This window comes from Lingula anatina, chromosome 9 (assembly GCF_051362555.1).
Source record: "Lingula anatina isolate TDL-2025a chromosome 9, LinAna3.0, whole genome shotgun sequence".
Taxonomy (NCBI): Eukaryota; Metazoa; Brachiopoda; class Lingulata; order Lingulida; family Lingulidae; genus Lingula; species Lingula anatina.
In genome coordinates this window covers 16,535,948-16,560,319 of record NC_141775.1, presented here as the reverse complement: position 1 = coordinate 16,560,319, position 24,372 = coordinate 16,535,948, and the positions used below count along the sequence as shown (strand labels likewise).

At 36.4% G+C, this 24,372-nt stretch overlaps 2 protein-coding genes across 4 annotated transcripts; both read right to left on the bottom strand.

Annotated features, from left to right (window-relative positions):
* Positions 1 to 2,263: 2,263 nt before the first annotated feature.
* Positions 2,264 to 6,617, bottom strand: LOC147759994 (uncharacterized). Its single transcript, XM_086996406.1, has 2 exons — positions 3,130 to 6,617; positions 2,264 to 2,755 (listed from the first exon to the last, which is right to left on the bottom strand). The coding sequence occupies exons 1-2, from the start codon at positions 4,329 to 4,331 to the stop codon at positions 2,638 to 2,640; spliced, it is 1,320 nt and encodes a 439-aa protein (XP_086852532.1). The 5' UTR covers positions 4,332 to 6,617; the 3' UTR covers positions 2,264 to 2,637.
* Positions 6,618 to 9,537: 2,920 nt separating this feature from the next.
* Positions 9,538 to 24,160, bottom strand: LOC106163476 (uncharacterized). Of its 3 annotated transcripts, none has more exons than XR_015331099.1 (12): positions 24,084 to 24,160; positions 20,890 to 22,221; positions 19,680 to 19,928; positions 19,360 to 19,440; positions 19,055 to 19,117; positions 18,574 to 18,630; positions 18,225 to 18,299; positions 17,468 to 17,767; positions 16,875 to 17,014; positions 15,515 to 16,735; positions 11,005 to 13,805; positions 9,538 to 9,937 (listed from the first exon to the last, which is right to left on the bottom strand). XR_015331099.1 is itself a non-coding variant. In XM_086995768.1 (12 exons), the coding sequence occupies exons 2-12, from the start codon at positions 21,824 to 21,826 to the stop codon at positions 13,795 to 13,797; spliced, it is 3,183 nt and encodes a 1,060-aa protein (XP_086851894.1). In that variant the 5' UTR covers positions 21,827 to 22,221; positions 24,084 to 24,160; the 3' UTR covers positions 13,632 to 13,794. The 3 variants fall into 3 exon arrangements, 1 of the variants encoding a protein (XP_086851894.1); XM_086995768.1 differs by lacking the exon at positions 9,538 to 9,937 and adding an exon at positions 15,316 to 15,364 and having other exon boundaries at positions 13,632 to 13,805; XR_015331100.1 differs by lacking the exon at positions 18,225 to 18,299.
* Positions 24,161 to 24,372: the final 212 nt, after the last annotated feature.

The following is a 24,372-nucleotide window of genomic DNA, read 5'->3' as shown; positions in this document are numbered from 1 at the left end:
GATAGATCGATCTAAAAATCTATGGAAATGGGATGATAGACTAGGTACGCCTACAAGAGTGTGTGCAAATGAGAGAAAGAGAGAGAGAGAGAGATCTCACACAGACAGACTTACACTTGTTGATCTTAGTGAAAAATTATAATCTTGTCTAGAAGAAGGCACTTACATATATGCAATTTCAGTTTTTTTAGGTTTATATTCAGTTGCCCTGTGTTAATTGAAGCATCTTTGTAGCAAAATTGGAAGAATTTGCTCTGCTCGCATAATTTGTTAATTGAATCTTCAGTCTTTTCTATAATGGATACAGCTGCTGCCGCTACCACCCTACACTGTTTACAAATTATCGTTAAACAGAGTATTTGTGGCTTTAATTTTTCTATTGCAAGGAATATCGTAAATGGTTTTCTGTTGACATTTGCTTAAACGTTTATTCATCATTATCGATTTTTTTTCTGTGTATAACAAACAATTGACTGTTATCCCCCAAAAATAATACACGACATCGCCGTCTTGCTTATGCTCGCCATGCTGCTGTTTATCCAAGATTAATGGCTTATTTAGCAAGGTATATATATTTATATGTAATTTTCTCCTTGTTAATTCCTCAGTGCCTACTATCAGACCTATAATGATGGCCATGGAATAGCTAACATGGGTAAACACTACTTGTGTGCTTCAAGTAGCTGCTATTCGATCTCACCTACCTAATAATAAGTTCGTGATCAACTTGTTAGACGTCAAGGCATCGAAGGGACTGCTGTAGTTAAATGACCGGGAAATCGCGATGAGCTTTTAATTTATTGAGGTTGGAAAGTGATGTGTGGTTTTTTTAGCCATGTAGGAGAACTAAAATCACGAATATATAAAAACCAAATTCTGGAACTTCCTCGTTAAATATTCAACGACTAACTGGCGTGGAGATCACCCCATTTTGTGTCACAGGGCTAGCAATAGTTTTCAGCGCTTTTCACCACCATAAACCATTACACATTGTCTTGATGTTTGCTCCGATTATCGAGAAAACATTCAAATAACATTTGATATTTTTACCTCCAAACCACCTTACATTATCTGGAAGATCACAGAGCAGATATTTTAGATGGATTAATGCTATGAACAATACACGGTCATGTTTCATTACATATTTATCTGGTAACCGTGAATCTTAAGTCACGGTATACCAGGCCCATAGCCAGCAATTTCAAAAGGGGGGTTCTTTTTCTGAAAAAGTGGACCTTTTTCCATAAAAACTTCATGTACCTAGGTCAAATATTACCCAGAGTGGACCTTTTCCCAGCAAAAAGGGTGGTTCTTTCGAACCCCCCGAACCCCCCTGGCTACGGGCCTGGTATACCCACCCTATACCCATATACATGTTTCCCGAATGTTATAATTATGATAACAACGTAAAGGTATAAACTAATCCATAATATCACGTAGAAAGTCTTACTTGTTATAATGATTCAAGTATTAAACTTTTCAATTTCTACACTAAAAAATAGACCTTTACCTGACAGAGCTTTCGATCAAATCCTACGACTACACAGATTTATTTCCATCAGGATTACTTGTTATAATGTGTAATTATTATTATCATCTATGACAGATCCTAATGTGTATATATGAATGTGTGTGTGTGTGGGGGGGGGGGGGGGGGGGGGGAGGGGGGGGGGGAGGGTCCCTTCCTACTGTAAGCTTCCGCGGTCCCCCTTTTCCTTTTAAGGTAACGTGACTGTGCGTTATCTTTTGGCATCTGTATTATTTAATACATGTACGTGTAGCAAAAGGTGCACATATATCATACAAGAAAGAGCGCCGCTGATCATACACATCTGTGTGTATAGAAATGATATATTCTGTCCATCTCACTACTGTGCATTCATCAATATATCATGTATTTTACATTGTTAAATCATAGCCATTGTACCAAATGTGCTAGCATCAATAATGGATTAATAGAAATAATAATACTATTATATAAAGCTCTTCCTTTTGACGAATTTCCTTCCCCATATTCACAATGATTGATTCTTGATTGGTCACCTTTTTAAAGGGATAGCAACTGTTCACAAAGAAAAAGAAAAGGGATTTTCATGGGCTAAACGACCAATTTCCCATACTTACCAATGTTAAATGATTTCATTCCGACATGAAAGATAGTTCCTGACTTTTTTTAATAGTTTTTTTTTTTTGTTATAGATTTTTACAGAGGATAGCCACCTGTGGAGGTCACATGGACCGATGGCAAGAACAAATTCCAGAACAATTTCAAGGGTTTCAATAACCGCCATTTGAGTGGTAAAGTAGAACTAATGATATTTCTAAGAGTTGTTACAATGTAATAATTGTGTTACAATGTAATAATTGTGAAATATGGAATTCACACGATGAATTGTTACCACTTTAACATGTAATTAAGTAAAACGTTGCACTCCTCGCTTGCGGGAATGATCGAGTAGTGTAAATTAAGAGGAGTTTATTAGTGATGATAGACAATTAAACAAATCTGCAAGTGATAAGCGCGACCATATACATGTCTATAGCAGATGTATATTATAAACATGTGCGATCTCAATACTACAGTTTTTCAATTTAAAGGCAGCACTGGGTCGTTACTCAAAATGTCCAGAATACCCATCATACAAAGCTGCAGGCGCATGCGCGTTTGGTTGCCCTCCTAAACTTTTTTGAGCTGTACCAGTAAATCCACGGGTTCAATACTGCACCTATGCAGTTGAGGGAGAGGAAGAAAGATCTAGAAAAATAAAGGTATTGATTTCTGAAAGATGATAACTCAATTTTCCCCATGAAAACATTGCTAGTACACGGTTTAGACGTGTGGTTACTTAAGAGATCTTATGTTTAGCTTTTTATCATTTCTAAACTGGAACCACATCTAGGTTAATGTACATATCTTTTCTGCTATGGTTCTCAAATCTTTTTTTCAATTTATGATCTTTTTCAGCTGCAAGATTTAAAAAGAAAAAAATTCGATAACAAAATATAAAGAAACCCTGGCATAAAACATATCTGTCAATTTCATAAGATGAAAACGTACAGGTGAAACCTTTTTTTTTCAGATGGATTTTGCCCATTTTGATTAACATAATTGATGCGCCATGAACTAACCTGATGTATATGAGCTGGGCAGTGACTCCGCGCTTGAACTTCCAGGCGCCAATGACGATTGGAGGGAGATAGAGGATTAACCAGACAAACAACACCCAGGCGAACGTTTTAGCCACCAAGATGTCATTTCTCTGCTGCGGCACCTGATGGACATCGGGCACTTGCTGGACACTGGGCAACTGATGGTCATCGGGCACCTGCTGGACATCGGGCACCTGCTGGACAACGGGCACCTGTTGGACATCGGGCACCTGCTGGACATCGGGCACCTGCTGGGCATCGGGCAATCTTCTCTGAGACACCGGCTCCTCCAGCGGCATAGTTTTGTCCGCCCCCTGGTGAACAGCTTGAAATCCTGTTGGCTGTGCCCCCAGCTGTTCGAGGTCATTACTCTGATGCCCTCCACCACTCTGGCCCTGAGCATCACTTGGCAGAATCGCCTGCAGGTAGATGATTTCATTGGGATCTTGCCCATGGCCTTCGTGCGTCTCCACTGCAGAGTGTGTCACTCGCGAATACTTCCTAACGTGGCAGTATATACCGAGGTAAGACCCTAGGATTAAGAGGGCGCTTAGGCCAAATACGGGGAGGAATAACTTGTAGGTAACGACCTCTTCCGTGTTGGGAAAATACTGCCTGTCGTCGTCGGTACATATATAAATAAGAGCTTTTGAATAGAAAGTGGCAGCTATGGCCAATGCCAGCCCTACAGCCGCGCTGACGGCAATGCTGCTGAATGTAAGCCATTTGAATAGTTGCCTCCGCTGTATGGGATGCTCTGTAACGAACTGCATCAAACGCAGTACAGAAATGGCACCGAACAGGCAGACATTGGTCACATTCGTGAAAACGGTAACTAACGACAGCACGTGGCAGTCTCTCGGGTCCAGAGCTCTGTGGTTCCAGAGGTTTCTATGTACGTGAAGTGGTGTCCCGAAGATACATTGAAGAATGTCCATTAATGAGGTGCAGGCTACCAGTATGTTAACATGCGTCCAGAATAGGCGTTTCTTTGCTATTGTTAGAATTACGCACATGCTTCCAGGTATTCCCACCATGATGGATAGTAACATAATACTACAGTTGACCACACGCAGCTCTAATGGAAAGTTGGTAGAATTTCTCAAAGAAGAGTTCTGTACATTAACGAGATTGTTTATGTACACAGATAAGTCCTCTAGACTGGATGTGTTACTAGCCATGATAGCGTTTTATCACTTGGACTGAGCGAGAAATTCCATTGAATGCATTACATATGAAGGAATCATTTATTTTTCTACGTCATGATTATGATTCGGTTACAAGTTACTTGCATTTTCACAGATGGGCATCAATTGGCGCCACAAAATTGTGGAATTTTACTTCATTTTAAGCAATATTTCGATTTGTGTGGCTACTTGCCTGAGATAGACATCCTCATACGGTTACTGTGTTCACAGCCAGCCCGTCCTATTCAACCTAATCCATTTTTAGGCATATTCCTTAACGCAGCTTTGGGAGTTTGATAAAGTTTGCCTGTATAAACCCCTCTGTTGTTAAACAACTTTCATTTTACTCCATGCTTAGTATTATTTTTATCCTACATCTCCATTATTTTGGAAAAAGACGGCCTCTGTAACCCCTTTGTTGCTAAAATGCTCCCGTTTTACGCCATGCCAGATTCTAGCATCGGGACTTTGTTAAATATCACTCAGTCTCCTCTGTTCAACTAAATTTCTCATTTCACACTTTCCCGTATACGTAGAAACCGACAGGTACATGTACATCATCCAATAGTCCACCACGTCTGTACCATACAGTGTATACAAAGAAGATGTCAATTTTATACAGCACAATACATTGTTACTAAGTGGTGATAAGTCGCACTTGTAATCTGAACAACCAATGGTGTGATGCATGCACGGCGATAATTACCTCCACATCCAATTTTTCAGCGTCTCAGCTTTCCAAGGCATAGTGTCTTATATTTTAAAAGCCTTACAAATTATGTTTCTTCTATACTCTGTGTAATTTTATGTATTTTACATGTATTTTGTCTAATTTAGTTTGATTAATACTTATCTTTTATTATTCATGTCTTAAAGGTGTTTACAATCAGTGAATCTTTTGGTGACAAACATGTTCACGAGGCAATGCTATTCCTTATTAGTCACAAAAATAAAACGTTTCTGCTTTATATAAGTACATATGTAGCGCAGCTTGTGAGGGGGTCATAAGTGACAGCAGCAGACGAAGACAATGTTGCTGTAATACGTAGACAACGGGGATGAAAAGATTGCTTATTATTCTCATGAGCTGAAGCCCGAAGGGGTGGGGGGAGAGGGGAGTACCCCCTTGCTTTTATTCAGTCACGCCAGTCATATAATAAGCACAGTGAGCGGGTGACTACATGGACTTCCCCCACCCCGTCTTATATATTTCCTGAATGATTAACCTCCAACCTATTTTCTTTCTACTCGCCTGAATAAAAAGATATTCATTATAACAATAAATATGTAAAGCAAAATGCCAAACAAAGCCGTCAAAACTAGTTTCTGTTAACCGCATTCAACCGGAAAAAATACCTTTGCTGGTTTTTGTACAAAATACATGGGCGTAACTAGGAATACGCACGGATGCACTGTGCGTACAATTTTTTGGCCAACCATGATATTACTTTATATAAATTTAGTGTATTTTTCACGGAATATAAAAGAAAATCCTCTGCTTATGAAAGTCACCTGTATGTACAAATCCTCTGTATCAATTGTATAGGCACAATTGTTCTGACCCCCCCCCCCCCCCCGGTCTTGCAAACTGAAGTAAACAATGCCTGTAACCTTAACAAGTCCTATCTTAATCGTCCATCTAACTGGAACTTCCTTTACCTCTTAATTGGAGGGTTCAGTGGCCCTCAACTCTTCTGTACCCTCTTTCTTGAGAATATCGTACGCATTCTCGCTGGCGATATTTATCTCAGGTAAAAATCTGCCTGAGTGTTATTTTCAAAGAGCAGCTCCCGCAACCCTTGGGGCACTAGATAAAATCTGGACACCAGGTTTAAGAAGGAGCTAGAGAAACAAAGGAAGAATTTTTCCTGCAAAGCTTCAAAGAATTTTGACACGGACTTGACCCAGCTTACCTCTCCAAAAGTAACAGGGTGACATGGGCAATTTTTACAAACAAATAATAAACTTAGATATATCAGAGCTCTGTCGTGTCGTACAATTGGTTGTTTTTGGAAGCCATGCATCCGCATGTAAGGTGAATGAAACCGTATGTTAGTTCAACTCAGAGGTGGATCCAGGATTATTCGAAGGGGTTCCACATATGCGAAGCTAGCCTCCTTTTAAATAAATATACCGTTCTGGGTAGTAAGAATATTAATTGCGAGAATATTTCTGACTAAATGATGATTTTATTATTAATGGAAATTAAGCTGCGATGTGTGGTACATATGCTGTCTACATTTTGCTGGGAATTTTAAAAATCTGTGCGTACAATTTTTAAAGGTCTGGTTACGCCCCTGAAATAGTTTCCCTTTTCAGATTTCGCGTTGAGGCTATTACTTGTGCTTCATATTAAACGCAAACAGCACAGCTGGCGTTCATAACAGTGAAGGACCCTCAAAACAAATGACGTCTACGAACCAATGATGAAGGATATTGTTAACCTTTATTTATTGACCTACATACATTCTTTTGTAATGCAGATAAATCTTTAGCGTTCAGTGACTTAATTAAAGGGATAATAACTCTTCGTTTTGGCCAAAAAATGAATTTTCCTGCTGTAAACAACAATTTTCCCATACTTACCAATGGTTAATGAATCCATTTTTACATTCAGAGTTAGTCCCTGGTTTTTTTCTAAAAAGTTTGGTTTTTTGTTAAAATCTCTTAAGAGATTATAACAGAGTATAGCCATTAATGGAGGTCACGTATTCTGAAGACAAGCTCAGATATCAGAATAATAGCTATAACTGCTGTTTTTGTCGAATACAGAATATATTATATTTCTGAGTTGTTCACAATGTTTTTATTGTGAAATATGGACCTCATACGAAGAGTTATTATCCCGTAAGTATCATTGACGCACAAGCCATCTTACGGGGGAAGACATAATTGCGATTTTGGAGTAAAATTTTTAAAAAATCTGTTTTTCAAATTTCTACGTTAGCTTAGCACCCAACCTTATACATCGCAACGAAAAATATAAACGCCGATATTTTATATTTTCGAGGGTATTTTTATTGTTTTAAATCAGCACAAAAATAAATGCATTATTGAGTTATTAGGCACAGGAAAAAAACAACAACTCATTTTTGGCATCTGGATGATAATAAAGGTTTACAATACCCTTGAGGACATGCAATGCCGCATTTCGGGAAGGATCAGGTTTAAAAAAAAAAAAAAAAAAAAAAAAACTAGCATACACAACATGAAAAGTAAAATAGCGTCTGAGGCTGGCGCTGTACGCGGTACTGTATTGCGCCTGTGCTATCATCAAATACGAAAAAAAAGAGAAATAAATGGACATGCGAACTGTTTTTTTTTTTCAGAGTTAGAAGGCGTAATTAAGGGTTCAATTTACTAACATGGTGGTAATGTATGATAAGTGATATATCCGCAGACATATTTCCCAAGAAATTGGTTTCTGGGAATTCATGTAATAAAGCCCTGCCTGTAAGACAGCATGTTCTGGCACGTTGTTAATTGGGGCCTGGAATACTGTGTATCTTTTTAAGCCCTGGTGACTTAATTGGACATAATAGTTGAACATCTACTCCGCACTAGACTAGACTTTTAAGTCTCACAAAAACAAGGCAAACCGAAGATTTTTACCACCATTGTGCCCTAAGCATTACTGGGAAAGAGCTAACGTTTTTTTAAATTTTATTTTTGTCTGGATGAGAAAATATTCTTGCATCCCCAGTTAAGACCTGTATCCGTGCATATTGCACGTACAAGACAACGTAACATTCACCTTATGCATATATGCCCTTTTATTCGTTGGCATAATAAATTGTACCGTAGGACATACAATTCACCAGTTAGGTTGAGATTTCTAGGGGGCCATTCAGAATGAGAAGAGCCGATTGCTAGCTGGTCCATGGGCTAAATATGGCGGACCTACATAAAAAGAAGGCCACTTCATCCTGTAATGGTCTCTCCACCCCTCACCCGCCTCCCCACGCACCGACCCTCGACTGATCGAATTGAGCAGAGATTTAATTACTGTGTCCCTGCAGGGAAAGCGCGTAGGGAGGCGTGAAAAAGGCGGAGAGATCATTACAGGATTATGCGGTCTTCCTTTCATGTAGGGCCCGACATATTTGAGCTTGGACCAGTTGATACTTGGATCTTCCATTCTGAATGGCTCCTAACAGCTGTAACTAATAGTATACTTATAGTAACTTATAGTAACTGGCTCGCGCTGCCAGTAATTACGCGGCGGGATATTCAGTGCACAGACCGTGATCATAAGACATGCCGCAAATAGAAAATAGAATTTAGAAAATAGACATTGCATGTGAACGAAGCCTTAATGTGGATCAGGGCTCCGTATCTCGAAACGTTCGCTATGTTGCGCGCGTGCGCAAGTGTCTCAATTCCATAACCGATTCTATTTCGAGATACGGGGCCATGGAATCGAAACACTTGCTCACGTGCGCAACATAGCGAACCTTTCGAGATACGGAGCCCAGGTCTACAGAAAGCTTGACTCTGGGGTGTAGATAGTGCTGTGTCAGTTGGTCAGTAGTCGATTACTTTATGCTGAATGCAGTTTGAATGGAATTTTGCTTGATAATTTCTATGTACTGATATATATATATATATATATATATATATATATATATATATATTGGCATCTTTGAGTAAATATATTTACATCAAGTACATATTTAAACTTTTTACACATAAACAATGGTTTTAGAAATATAACTTTACAGAGCCCTTACGAAAATTTCCTATAGGATTTCCTATAGGATATCCTATAGGAAATCCTATAGGATCCTATAAGATTTCCTATAGGAATTCCTATAGGATCCTATAGGAATTCCTATAGGATCCTATAGGAAATTGTCCCTTTTTCCTATAGGATCCTATAGGATTTCCTATAGGATCCTATAAGATTTCCTATAGGAAATCCTATAGGAAATCTTATAGGATCCTATAGGAAATCTTATAGGAAATCCTATAGGAAATCTTATAGGATCCTATAGGAAATCTTATAGGAAATCTTATAGGATCCTATAGGAAATCCTATAGGAAATCCTATAGGAAATCTTATAGGATCCTATAGGAAATCTTACAGGAACCTATAGAAATTTATATTAACTGCTTTGAATATTTTCACAGCTTTTTATATATTGTTGGAACTTTGGCAAAATTGGTTATAGGCACTGGTCCCTCAAAACAAAAGAGAGTATCATGTTTACATTCTTTATTCAATATATAAAAAATTTTAAATGTACATATTCCACAGTATGGTATGCAACCAGCTTACTAAAGAATTGTTTCATAGATTTTTGCAAATTTAAAGATGCTGCTCCTGCGCTTGAATTATCAGTTCTATAAGTTATCACAAGGATCCAATATGTCTTGTCAAGCTGTGGCGTCACTGTCTTTTTCTTGTGCGCATTCGAACTCCTGCCAGAATGAGTGGCTAAAACCTCCCTTGGCCAGATTGTGTACATTGTCAGCATACTGCTTTAGTCACTTCATAATTGAAGAATTTCAGACAAAAGTCTTTTGCACATTGTTCAACTTTACTGTGATAGTCTTCTTAAACTCCGTCTAAGTTGTGTTGAACCATTTGCAGACGCTTTCTGAAAGAAAGACATTGTGAATTTCAATTAATTGTACATGTCTACAAAAATGCAAAATGATGAAGGAAAAATTTTCTAATGAGATCAATAATAATCATTGCACCAATTTTATTTTGAGCAATTCATAGCCTTTATTGGTTAACTGTTTTTTTTTTTTTTTCAAAGACAAGGTATTAAAGCTCGATAATTTGTAAAAAAAAATTTTTTGAGAACTTGAACATATTTCATAGAACCAAGCCCACAGGAACAATCAGAAACGAATTTTAAAATGCAGAAATCAGCAGTGGAGAAAACTCTACTCTGGTTAAATATGCAATTGGGCCATTACAAAGCTGTCAGGGCCAAAAAAGTCTCAAAATTTCATGGAAAACTAATTTCCGAGGGTAAACAGTAATTCCCTATATTCTGACCAGTCTTTGCTAGACTTAAATCATCATTCCAAACCACAAAAAAAAGCAACCCCCAAGTTAAAATTTATAGCTTCCGTGTAAGCAAAATGGTCAGATTTTCACAATGCACATTTCATTTCCAATATGTATAGGTAAGCAAAAAATATTTTTAAACAAACTATGGTGTTTACCTCACATTTAGGGTTGAAAAGAAATTAAAGGAAAAGAAAACTTGGCAAATAAATGATCCTGAAGAACATGTGAGGTAATGAAATTTGCCCTGACAGCCTCTCTAACATGTAAATTGTATGTTATTTATTAGCATAGGTCTTTCTCAGTTATATATCATGATGGTTCCTTAGAGGCAGTTGTGGATAACATTAATAGATAATTTTTAATAAATCACAAACCAAAAGTTAAATGAAATGTAATTTTTTTTAGATTCAACTCCATTTATAGAAATATTTTGATGAGCAATTGATCACAGTTTTATAAGAAATAAAGAGAATAAACAGTATTTCTTTGTTGGCTAAAAGGGAAGCTATACTTTATAAATTATAACTTGTTTAATGTAATATAGATATGATGTTTACAAGGTACACTACAAATAAGATCAATTATCTCATTTTCAATTTGATTAGATGCCCAAATGATCCAATGCATTACTGTAATACATACCTTCCTCAATCTGAATTTTCTACACTCTGTACCCATCCACTATGCTCCTGAATTTAAACTGGCTTGATAGCTGTATACTCATTTGCTGCTTGTCTCATATAAACAAAGACTTAGACAGGATACCACACATCTGATAACACCTAATAGGCGGTTACTGTTACTAGTGTAACAATAGCTACAGGAGTAGTGACCTAATAATAGGTGCCAGGCTAACAAAAGAAATTCACAGTTGTTGAATCTATGGTTATGGTTGGTGGAGTAGGGCATTCTCTAGCTTACATCAGTTGCAGGCCCGTAACCAGCAATTTCAAAAGGGGGGTTCTTTTTCTGAAAAAGTGGACCTTTTCCCATAAAAGCTTCATGTACCTAGATCAAATTTTACCCAGAGTGGATCTTTTTCCAGCAAAAGGGGCGGTTCTTTCGAACCCCCCAAACCCCCCTGGCTACGGGCCTGAGTTGACTGTTAAATCTTACAAGTGATTGCATGAGCATAAAATTTATCTTTATAATCATTAATTTGTCCTTGTTCCCCATCCTTTATGAGGGACAGTACTATACCCTTAATGTTCACTTACTTTTACATTATATTTTATATATTAGGCAGGATTGCACTTTCACTTTTTAAAACAGCCAAGGTCAAGTACAGTCTGATTAGATCAGGTTGACTTTCAATAAATATGAAATATGAAGTGAATATGATCACACAAAAAGTAAAAATACATTATATACTGATATTTAGACCAGTTTTATTATTTTTCATTCAACCTGGCCTTATAAAAATTCACAATTAATATGGATTAACATAGGATTTCCTATATATAGGTTCCTAGAGAAATTCCTATAAGATTTCCTATAGCATCCTATAGGAAATTTTGATGGTCTGAACATAAATTAAAAATCAAAATCATATACTGATATTTAAACCAGATTCATTATTTTTCATTCAACCTGGCCTTACAAAAATTCCCTATATGAATTGGCATAGGATTTCCTATAGGAATTCCTATAAGATTTCCTATAGGATCCAATAGGAATTTTTGTAATGGTCTGAACATATATTAAAAATCAAAATCATATACTGATATTTAAACCAGATTCATTATTTTTCATTCAACCTGGCCTTATAAAAATTCCCTATATGAATTATATTAGCATAGGATTTCCTATAGGTTCCTATAGAAATTCCTATAAGATTTCCTATAGGATCCTATAGAATCCTATAGAATTTTTTTTAATGGTCTGAACATAAATTAAAAACCAAAATCATAAACTGATATTTAAACCAGATTCATTATTTCGGCCTTATAAAAATTCCCTATATGAATTAGCCTTGGATTTCTTATAGGTTCCTATAGAAATTCCTATAAGATTTCCTATAGGATCCTATAGGAAATCTTATAGGATCCTATAGGAAATCCTATAGGATCCTATAGGAAATCTTATAGGTTCCTATAGGAAATCCTATAAGATCCTATAGGAAATCCTATAGGAAATCTTATAGGATCCTATAGGATCCTATAGGAATTTTTGTAATGGTCTGAACATAAATAAAAAAAAATCAGCTTCAGTGATTTGGTACAAAAACATTCCTAATGATAAAATATTTCTCCATAAAAGATTACTTTAAAATGATCAATTTTTTTCAAAAATTCTTAAAAAAAAAAAATTAAAGAATTTCTATAGAATCCTATAGAAGACTATTAGATTGTGCATTATAAACAATAAAAAGCATTTTTGCTTTAATAGTGATATATAATTGACAATTCAACTGATAAAATGGACCTATATCAAATATCTATTGTTTAGAATGATATATGTTTATAAAATATGCATTTTTCTCAAGATTTTAACTTACAACAATTTCCTATAGGATCCTATAGGAAATCCTATAGGAAATGTGCCCTATAGGATCCAATAAGATTTCCTATAGGATCCTATAGGAATCCTATAGGATCCTATAGGAAATTTTCGTAAGGGAGGTTACATTACCCTGAATGAGAATCGAGTATTTCATATCTTACATATCACATACTGAAACTTCTTTGCATATTTATGTGTTGTTGACATCTTTGAGGGAATATAACTACATAAAGTGCATATTTTTACATATATCCAATGCTCTTGCAAATTTAATATAATGTTACATATTAAAACATCCACCTTGAATAATAACAACATAATTAATGAACCTATATACAAACACATTAAATTATTTAACTATGACAGTGAAAACTGAGTGTATTATATCATATGTTTCATATTGAAACATCTTCCCAGTGTGACCCTCCTTTCGATTCACTATATATATATATATATATATATATATATATATATATACTCATCTGATGTCAATATCTATGGTAACAGACCATAGATTCTTAGTCCTTGTTGACCCAAAGTGCATAAAAAAGCCTCTCACACAAGTAAGGAATCTTCCATCCCTTTTGCCAATGGCTCTTCACAAGATACCTCCAACTCTATGATTCTGTAATCTCTAATCTCATCCTCTACATCCTGGTAGCTAACTTCATCTGCCAGACGCCAACGTTGGCATTGTCTGAGGACGTGTTTCAAATATCTAATTGGTTGTTTTTCAGGGTTGCTTGCAATGGTATTTGTACAGGCACTTTGTGGATTTTTTTTCTGGCATTAATTTCAAGCACTGTTATCTCATCATTTGGTACCATGGCATCTTGATTACAGTAATCTAAAATTCTTCCAATATCAATATTAAGTGCCTCAGCAAATTGGATCCCATTCTGTCTAAGTTTCTTATACTCCATTTCACTCCTAAGCCCATCCTAGGAAAGAAATATAACAAGCCAGTTAAGTAGTTTGTGAGGACTGGTCATTTTTACACTTTATCGTAAACTTCAATTTGGGTACAGCGCCTTGCTGGATGCAAGCAAATCTTTGCATTGAAAAGCAAAATATATGCAAATTAAGATATAAATTAAGTATTCCTTTTTATACCTTTTCATTATATTTCACTTGGATTTCGAAGAAATAGATTTGCTGAGGAGTAATTTATAGATACTAAAGAGGTATACACAATATAAAATAACTGAAACCAAAACATAATATCATACCGTATATTTAATTGTAAAATTACACAAAAGCTGATTCTTTCATTCAACCAAATGGTCAATTACCTTGACTTCATAAATCAAATATTCTGGAATGTCTCATTAATCCAACAGAGATGGTTTTCTAATTTGAGCTGTATGCCAATCCTAAGAATAATTCTTGTAGGTTAAAAAATAACAAGTGACAATTTTCTTTTCATAACATATGTGGTGGCAGTACACAAAGTTTTTTTTTCAATTTTGATGCAATATAACATAATGATAAATGGTATAATAGCCATCAATTTTTAATTTTCTAATATGAAAAACATTTAGAAAATTTGGTTACCATTCGGTTCCATGCCTGTGGGGGTTCTAAATCCCACACTGAAAATGCCAAAATGTGAAAAATGAAAATTTCAAAAAAAAAAAAAAAAAAAAAAAAAAATCAGGCTGCATTATTTGAGAACTGTATTCCTTTTTTTAAGTTTAAGAATCAAAAGTAACATGGTTTTTACAAAGGTTTTCTTCGATTTTGATGCAATATTACATGATGCTTAATAGCATAATCACCACCAATTTTTATTTATCTACTGCAGGTAAGATACATATTAAGAAAATATGACTAGCAAAGGTCTTCAAGCATATGGAGGTTCCAAGACACACCTTGAAATGCTAAAGTGTGAAAAATTCGAGTTTCAAAAAAAAAAAAAATAAATAAATAAAAAAATCAAAGAAAAATTAACCAATCAGACTGCTTTTCCAAATCTGGCTACATAGTAGGCTTATCAGTCTTCCTTGAAAAGTGTTAGCTGTATTGCATATAGTTCAACATATGCTGAAATAAACATGCATCAATTTTGGAAGAATGATTCGATCAAGACTATTTTGGAACCGGACCTTTATTTTACTAATATCCATCAGTTCTGAAGTTTAAAAGACAAAAGTCTACATGGTTTTCCACTCAGAGTTAGTGCATCAGCATTGGCGGCAACAATGGGCAGGTGGCGGCTAAATGTGCATTGGCATCGGAGGTGACAGAGACAGGTGAGGGCTATATGTACAGACACAATGTGTCTGTTCATAAAAATAGTGCAAACTAGAAGAAGAAAAATAATTACACCGTGGAAAATCCAAGTATCAAGGGATTTTCAAACAACATCGAACTGATACAGATAATCAATAACTTAAAATGATTTTTTCAAATTTATATTTCATGAGTGCGTAAAGTTCTTTGATAATTTACCTCCAGTTACACTTGATAATGTCTTGGCAGGTGGGGTAACATAATGCTCCTGTTGAATAAAAGAAACCCAGTGAGCAGATACTTAGAGTATTCATTTATTTACAAAACAAATGCATTTCACAAAGATACATGTAATATTCATGTACACAGTACAAGTTATCACTGAGGTGCACTCCCATTACATAATTACATGACTTACCATCTCACTTGAGTCTGGCATAAACCACAGTCTGTACACTGAATCCTCTGGCAACCCACATGCTGTCAGATCAGTCTCCTTCGGATCTATTACCATCAGCTCCTCTCTGACCTTTGGCTTTCTTGGGTCCCTGACACACCATTTGAGCTGCAAATGTGGGCAGACGGTCTGCTTAACTTGCTGAATTTGCATCAAAACATGGTTCTTCCACTTAGCATATGCCCCTCGGATTGTTCTGTCAAACTTTGTCTCCGAGGGATATAAGGGAATCAGTTCAATGCAAGAGGATTTTGTTGACTTTCTCAAAGCACAACGTGCTCCTCTGCGTGGATCGATTGCATATACAGCATAATCATAGTACAGCTCATTTTTAATGAGGAAAAAGTCACCTCTTCTTCTTAATCCTTTCCTAGCTGGAGATGTGTCATTTTGGACTAATTTTGATGTAAGCCGATTAAACAGCAAATGTGGCATAAAGTTCTCTTGTCCTTGTATAAACAGTGTTCCTTCACTGCCAACCCCAGATTCTGGATTCTTGCATATCTGGAGTAAGCTGGGCACATAGAACTGTCGAGAAGTAGGCTTTTCTGTTGTACCTGGCTTGACGTCCTGTTCCAACAGTATATTGAATTGTACCATAACACCAATTACAATGGGCTTCAACTCGCTGTCAACTCCCCATAGCTCATCCAAAAGTCTTTCATCTAAGATGCCCCTCTTTAATGCGGACCAATATGGAGTCCCTTTGGCTTTGACATGGTGTTTATCAACTGCTATAATAGACCTGAATGCGTCTATCAGCCATGTTGGATTCAAAATGACAGTGTCTGAGAGATCATCAGACTGAAAGTGCATAAGATCTCCAATGTCATGATGGAACTGGAGGAATGACTTCAGCTCAATGGCATCCTGCATTCCAACTTTAAGAGCTAAATTTTGCAGCTCCTCATACCTTATCCACTTTTTTCCTCGTTTCTCAGGTGGTCGTCGTAGCTGAAGCTCTTCTTCTAATCTAATCCATCTTATTGGATTCTTCTCTCCCCAAGATTTTTGGCTTTCAGCAATTTTCATAACATATCGACGGAGATCAGATATTTCAGGATCTTCATCTTGACGTGTGTTGTCAATTGCAAAGAAACGAGGATCAACATGCACACCACTTCTCTTCTGTTGTATATGCTGCCGCAATTTCCCAAAGTACGCATTTATTTCTTCTTCATGCTGTTAAAGAATAGGAGAAACATATACTTTTAAAAATTGCAAGCTTTAATCACATTTCATTAGGTAATATGTTATAGCTGATTTATTAAAACAGTGCAAACTCAATTTTCATTCAATTTTCATCAGTACTTATACCTACCCTTTCTTTGGGAACATTTTCCAGGTATTTGTCTTTATGCGTGCAAGCGATGATTATTCGGGGGGAAAGAACCCCATCTTCACTCATGTCTTGCTGTAGTGCATAAGTATGGATTGCGTCTATCCAATAATCAGTGAAGTCTGGAAATATATCAGACAAATTTCAAAAAGTCCTTTACTATCATTTTTTGCTGTTTGATCTGCTTGAGTATAGAAAGCTGTCTGATTAAATTGATGAATTATGAGTATTCTAAGAATATATATATATATATATATATATATATATATATATATATATATATATATATATATATATATATATATATATTAGTCATAGCCCTTTATTCCCAAGCAAGCCCTGGAAATGATTCTATTTCAGATCATTATTGTCGACTCTTTTTAACTACAATTGATATTTCATATGATTTTATGAACCCTTTCCGCCATAACACTTGTCCAACCTGCTAGCTGGTATATAACAAAACAATCAGCAGTAAACTAGTTTTATGAACCCTTTCCATTTAAACACTGAGTACAACTGATTGTAAATTATAAACTAAATGATTAACAATTGTGAGCTGGTGGATGCCTTACCAAGAATAGTTCCTGAGAAGTGTTCAGCACCATGCCACTGGTCATCAAGCCTGTCTGTTAAAGCAAGGCTCATATCAATGGCAAGAATGTAAATAGCTCTGGAAGAAAGGAATGTGTGGTGGGTGTTGTAATACACACTTTGCCCTCCAAAATCCCAGACTGCTAGACGAGGTGGTGGATTTTCAATGTCGTACGAGCTTTCTGTCAAATGTGTTAAGACATCAGGCGGGAGCTCCATACTCTCCTCTGTTTTTAAATGGGACAAAGCCTCTTTGGAACTACTAGGGCTGGGCTGATGTTCTAAAAATATAAATGTACACAGTTTACATATTTCAGTATTGAAATGGATACAAAAAAATTTAATCATATAGTTGTATGAACTACAAGGTTTTACATGTTGATGTGCTGCCAATGTTCTAATTTATATTATGTATTACTTGAACAACTTAGGAGCCTGATCTGTCATTGCATGTTGATGGCAGTTAATTATGGACAAAGACAATTGCAACACATTTCTAAGGGTGCATTCCCAGAGATTTAGATCTCCCAGAGATTGAAATTTAGATCAACTAAATTCCCTGGGGGTTCACGCTAAATTGCAGTCAGCTGAGCATGGACCATAGTTAATTACCCCCTTATAGCGTTTAGTAGGCGGGACAGATGCTTAAGCCTGCTAAGCTGACAGTAATCTAGTGAGACTCCCCTCAGGGATAGATCAATCTGAAGTCTAAGATGTGAAAAAACTCTACTGTAGTACCCCTTTCCTTCTCTTGTGATACTAAAATGTGTCTTTCTGTCGATGAAGTTATCTCATCTTCAAGCTTTGGAGCAACTTGCCATAAAAAGAGAGAAACATCTTAAAGAAATCATAAACATTGCAAATTAAGCACCACTTTTGGGTCTCTTCCGTTCATTCTTGTGAAGTGTGCATCTTTATGCATAATCCACCAAAACCTATAAGATAAATATCTCAGATAACTATGCAACTTCTTATCCTTACACTATGTCATAATTCTCATATGCTGCATTTTTAATGTATATGCATGGATTTCTTTTTTTGGTTTTTGTAAAATGTTTGATTAGCGAACACTCATTATTTCATATACCTGTTATAATTTCCTCTTGAATAACACCAGACTGCTTTTCTGGAGGTTTTGATGAAGCTTGTCAAGAGAAAAAGTAAAATAGTAATGTATGTACAACATTGATATAACAAGATAAGGTGATGTTGGTAAATTACTGATTCAGTGTTTTTTGTTACAATCAGTATGCATTTTGATCCATCACTACCGTTCCCACCAAAAGTGGGTTATTGTGTGATAGTTATCTAACCAACAAAAATATATATAAAACTTTATATATATAAAACTTAATAAATAAATAAATAAATAAATAAATAAATAAATAAAATGGAAACAGACTAAGGATTATTTCTAAAAAGGCATCCTGACACACAAAGAGACCATCACAATTGAGGTTCTTCTACAGAGTACTTCAGGATGACATTTTAGGACGGTATAGGAGCTTCTGACTTCAGCTAACTCATGTTCCTGCAAGTTATTTACCACTACATCTCAGAGTACTTACATTTCTCCACTTTCTCTGATGTTGGTGCATTAGTTGCCTCCACAACTTGACCACCTTTTAGCTCTACAGTAATTCATTCAAAAATTCAAATTAATTCAATGTTCATTAAAAGGATTCCAAGAATATATGCATTTCATCGTATTTTTAATATTATCTTACATTGTATATATATATATATATATATTCTTTTTTGATTTACTATTTCTTGTTTCAAATTAGCAAAATGTTTCTGCAGTTAATCATCAAGGCACTATTACCAATACATGTTCTAGTTCTAGTAGATAATTGTACACATACTACCGTACCTGCATGACTTGCCCGGATTTCCCCGTGTATCTTTCTTGTGTTAACAGCAAGCAAATGTGATATTGCTGGCCCATGACACTCTACAGATTTAAACATTTTATTATTTGTCATGAAATACATATTTATATACAAAGGCACATGAAATGATGAACAAGTAGAAAATATATGCTGAATATTAAGATTACTTCAAATAAATGATAAACAAGGAGTTATTAAAAGAAGTGTCCTTAAATTGTCCATTAAAATTAAGATTTAGGTGAAAAATGAATTTTGATATTGAAACATTTTTTTCTGTCTGAATTGCTACAGTTATTCTTACCAGCTTCATCTGAATTCCAACCCTCCTTTACAAGAACGTAGTCAGTTTCTATACCATTAGTGATTGGATCATTCTCTTCATCATATTCTTGTCCGAGTAGCCGCTTTCTCAGGCGTGTTTTACCTGCACCGTAATGGCCTAGCAGCATCACCCTTGCCCTTTTCACTCTTTCAAAGCCATCCTTACATGCTCGTTGATAGGCTTCTTGCAGTAGTGGGTCTTGTCTATTGATTTCCTCTGAAAACTGATCTGAAACATTAAAGCTGCATTTTAAGTCATAATTTTGATACAAAACCCAAATAAATGTCACAATATTGTTTCAAATACAGACTGGATATTTAAAATGAAATATACCAGATATAAAGGCATGCCTATAAAAAAACCACAAGGGGAGAGTAAAATAAGCGTTGCTATGAGAATGAGTAAAATGTTATGTTCAATAAATAATGCACTACGGGCGTTCACAGGGCGGTCCTGACACCCCCCTCCCCCTTCGGTTTCTGAAAAAAAAATAACACTGATATTCCCCTCCTGGAATTAGAATTTTGACTAGCTAATTTATAGTTCTTATCTGTTCCCAGTGGCACTGTTTGCCCTCCAAAACATTCCAAGGGGCCGAGGGTTGGCTTTGCATCCGAGGCTTGTCATTCCTGAAAAGTCCAACCTCCCCCCCCTCCCCTTTAAATAATCCTGGTTCCTTCCCTGTATAATTATATTTGTGTCCCTTTTGGAAATAGTTTTGATAGTTTAACATGGCAGTTATCAGTGGCATACCATCTAAAATGCACCGTTACACGTAAAATGCTAATCGAAGGAAATGAATTTTCCGGCAAGACAATTATTTTCCCCATCGTAAAGATTGAAGAATTACCGTATTCACTATACAAGTTTCTCTCTACATACAGTTTTACTAACACCTAGCTGTGTGGAAAATGATTTCATGCTTAAAATGTTAAAACTGAAATAGAAAACTTAAAACTGAAATATATTTATGGTTAAAACCATTGAAAAACTGTACCCTCTACAGACCAAAATGACCGTCTATCTATATAGCTTTAGATCTAGACACATATCTGTGAACATCTGTAAAAAATCTATCTGTCGCCCTGGTAGAGGGTAGAAAAACTGGTAAAATTACAAAATATTTAATAATAATAATAATAATAATAATAATAATAATATCAGTCCACAATTGAAACATTTTTCTCACCTCCTTTCTGTTGAACGTACTTGAATTTCTTCACAGTACCATTTCTTTCTCCCACCACCATTTGGCCAGCAGGGCTGATTTCTACTGAATTGGGATTCTTCAACCCATCATCCTTAGTGACAATGTATCTGATAAACTGTCCCTTTGGACTCAGTGCCACTATACTGTGGTTATCCATGTCGGCATAGAAGATGTGACCATAGCTGTCTGTGCACACTCCATGTGGTAATCTCGGCTCATCATCAGCACTGCCTTCTCTTGTGAAACACTGGTACAGATGATCACCAGTAGGTGACAGCACAAGTACACATTGTCCCAACCAGTCTTGTATCACAATGTTATCATTCAAACTGTTTACTGTGATATACTCTGGTTCCTCACACATACTGAGGGAAATAGTGTTCAGGAGCTGTCCACTGTCTGCATGGAATATGAAGATGGACTTCTTTCTCATGTCACAAACCATCACATGACCTTGTCTGTTCAGTGTAATACCCCGTGGATCCTCCAGTAAACCCTGACCCATGGTTGTCACCTGCTGACCTCTGGTGGAGAACACTTGGACACATCTGTCACCCCTTGACGTTATATACAGGTGACCAGTCTGTGACACAGCCACATCATATGGAATTTTTACTTCAATGTCAAACTTAAACTGCCCTTTATGTGTGAATACTTTTATTCTGTTGTGTTCATTATCCACAACAAACAGGTGTTCCTTATCTACAGTGAACCCATATATGCCAATTCTTCTCTCATCTGTCTGTTTTACAGCACTGAAGGAATGCACACATTCTGCCTTCTCTAAGAAAACATGAGGATGTGTAGCTGATGTTGTATTTGTTTCCTGTTCAGCTAATGGAGGTTGTGTCTGTACTGTCACCTGTCCTGATCTTGGATTTACACCTCGTCTAGACTGCCCTAACATGGCTTCCATTCCGACAGTAGATCCTGTAATATTTCTGTCAGCGATTGCTAAACTTTATGTTTACTTCTGGTGCTGCAGCTTGGAGATCACAGTAACATAAACACTTGCTCCATATACCTACAAGTCGATTGGATCATATCTCTTTCTTTGTCACATGTGTTTAGCATTTTCTCACAATCTCTGTCCTGTTACTTCCTGGACAGAGATTGTACCCGTTTATCACATATAACACCGACTTGCTTAGGAGAAAGGACAGGACAGGACATAAAATGGTGGAAACGGCACCACAGGTCACGAGAATCAAAACAGCATCACAGAGCAGTGGATAATAGATGACACAGCGAGTTCAGGTGCCAGTAGAATGTCAATTTTAAAACAGGTGTCTGCAAGGAGTAAAGATTGTGCTGTAAAGAAAAACAACAGCAATGTCAACAATAAAAATAATGATATATAATTCTTGAAGACAGTGCAAACGACACTTAGCCGCAAGCTAGAAGACATTTAAGTGTGATAACTATCAGACGAAAGAGGTCCCTACTCCTTCCCAGCAGGGGATCAAACACAGCCACACGTGCCTATCACCTAATAAGGGGTTAGTGGTTGAACACTTCTGATTTGCACCCTCTTGTAACTGTTACCAAGGCCACTATAAATGGACATTTACTAGATACATGTCCTGGGATTCTTCATTGATACACCTTCACAAATAAGGTACAATCAAAGACATTACATCTAACTATAAAAGTACAAACAAGTAAATGAATAAATATATATGACTTCAATGTTTACATGTAGAACAATACCAATAAGTTAGTTTATAAAAAAAGATATATATATGAAATGTATAATGATAACCTATAGGTGATGAATTTGAATAAAATACACTGGAAATGCAGGGCCTGTTCTCTTTGTTGGAAGCATCTATTTACAAAACACAACCATTCTAAGAATATCTATGTCCTGAGCACCCATAAGAAAATTAAACAGTTCATTACTGCTGAGGTCGCCTAGGGGTAGGAACTCTGACAGCTGCCCTCTGAAGGGATCACATATTGAATCATATGGTTTGCACTCTAGCAGGAGGTGGAAGTCATCTTCTACTTTATTTGAATCACAAAGTTTACAAAATCTCAACTCTGCAGGGATTTTTGGCTTGCAGTACCTGCCCCATTCAATAGAGATATTGTGGGCACTCACACAGTATTTGCAGAAGTTAGCTGTGATATTTTCTGGGGCCATGTGGGTGTAATTTTCACACATAAATTCCTTCTTAAATTTAACATAGGTTCTTAGTTTATTATCACTACCCATTCTGCTCATCAATATAGCCCACTGGTCCTGATATACAGAGTGCAGAGACTTTTTGGTCAGGGCCTGAGCTATCTTAGCAGGTATTGAAACTGGATTTGTCCATATCTTTCCCAGGTTGTTCATGTTAAGAACAGTTTTTATACCAGAGGACCATGTAAACACACCATGCAGAAGAGGACAGAGCATCAGTGACTAAAGTAGATTGACCATCTACTAGATATTGTTTTACAGGTTTTTAGGTGGACGAGTTCAGCAGGGGGCTTTTCGCATATATTAAAAATTTTTTCAATGGTCATATTAAATTACGTAGTAAGTAAGGGGCCCAAGTTTCGCACCCATAGCTAAGGACTGGAAGTAGGAGTGATTTGAATAACTTTTAGGCAATTTTAGTGGGCGCTGAAAATAGCTGATTTCTTAATTTGAAAAATGCTTTGAGTGCTTTATTTTTAAGATACTCCATAGCCTTGGTGAATTTGCCAGATGGAGTGAAGGTCAGACCGAGGTAACAATATTTGGAGGTAAGTTCTACCGGATTTGTGCCAAACTTAAATTGGTTGGTTTTCAAGAGGTGGCCAGCCTTATTAAATATCATGATTTTGGTTTTTGTTATATATTGATGATAAGTTTCCATTTGGCGCAGTAATTGTGGAGTACAGGTACGTAGGTTTAGGGAGTGTTGAGATGAGGACCAGGTCGTCAGCGTACATGAGGCAGCTTACAGGTTTGTTATTTAAATAGGCAGGGCCATTTTCTTTATAAACATCAAAAATATTAGGTAGGTCGCTTAGAAAAAGATTGAAGAGGGAAGAATTTTTAAAAATACAATACGTGTAGTTGATGTCAGCAGTCTAGTGCAAATGTGGTTACGGTATGTAAACGTTTGGACAAACTTTGCTCTACATCGTAGCTTATTTCATATGTTATAAAATTTAAAAATAAACCATGTTTAACTCACCATGAGATGGTTAAAGATAACTCTCTGCAGTCCTTTGAGGATCTCCACTAGCAACTAAACCAGACTTTAATGTTTTCTTATAATGCGCATGCGCTATGATGACGTCATTTGGGAATTCCCCTTCCATAAATAGTACCTCGCTTTTGGAGAAACGGCAGGACAGGTCAGAAAATGGTGGAAACGGCACCACAGGCCACAGGCACTACAGGCCAGGTGTTAATAGATGGGACAGCGAGTGGTTTTTGTGGACTAAGTGCTTTTCCGTGTAAACATGAAAGACCGACTTCGT

Excerpts from the sequence above, each read along its gene's own strand:
- LOC147759994 (XM_086996406.1), bottom strand. The coding sequence starts at position 4,331 with ATGGCTAGTAACACATCCAGTCTAGAGGACTTATCTGTGTACATAAAC. Across the intron at positions 2,756-3,129 it reads GCCCAGCTCATATACATCAG|ATCTTTCTTCCTCTCCCTCA; the intron begins GTTAGTTCATGG and ends TTATTTTTCTAG.
- LOC106163476 (XM_086995768.1), bottom strand. The coding sequence starts at position 21,826 with ATGGAAGCCATGTTAGGGCAGTCTAGACGAGGTGTAAATCCAAGATCA. Across the intron at positions 19,441-19,679 it reads TTGGAATTCAGATGAAGCTG|AGTGTCATGGGCCAGCAATA; the intron begins GTAAGAATAACT and ends TTAAATCTGTAG. Across the intron at positions 15,365-15,514 it reads TGCCAGACTCAAGTGAGATG|GAGCATTATGTTACCCCACC; the intron begins GTAAGTCATGTA and ends TTTATTCAACAG.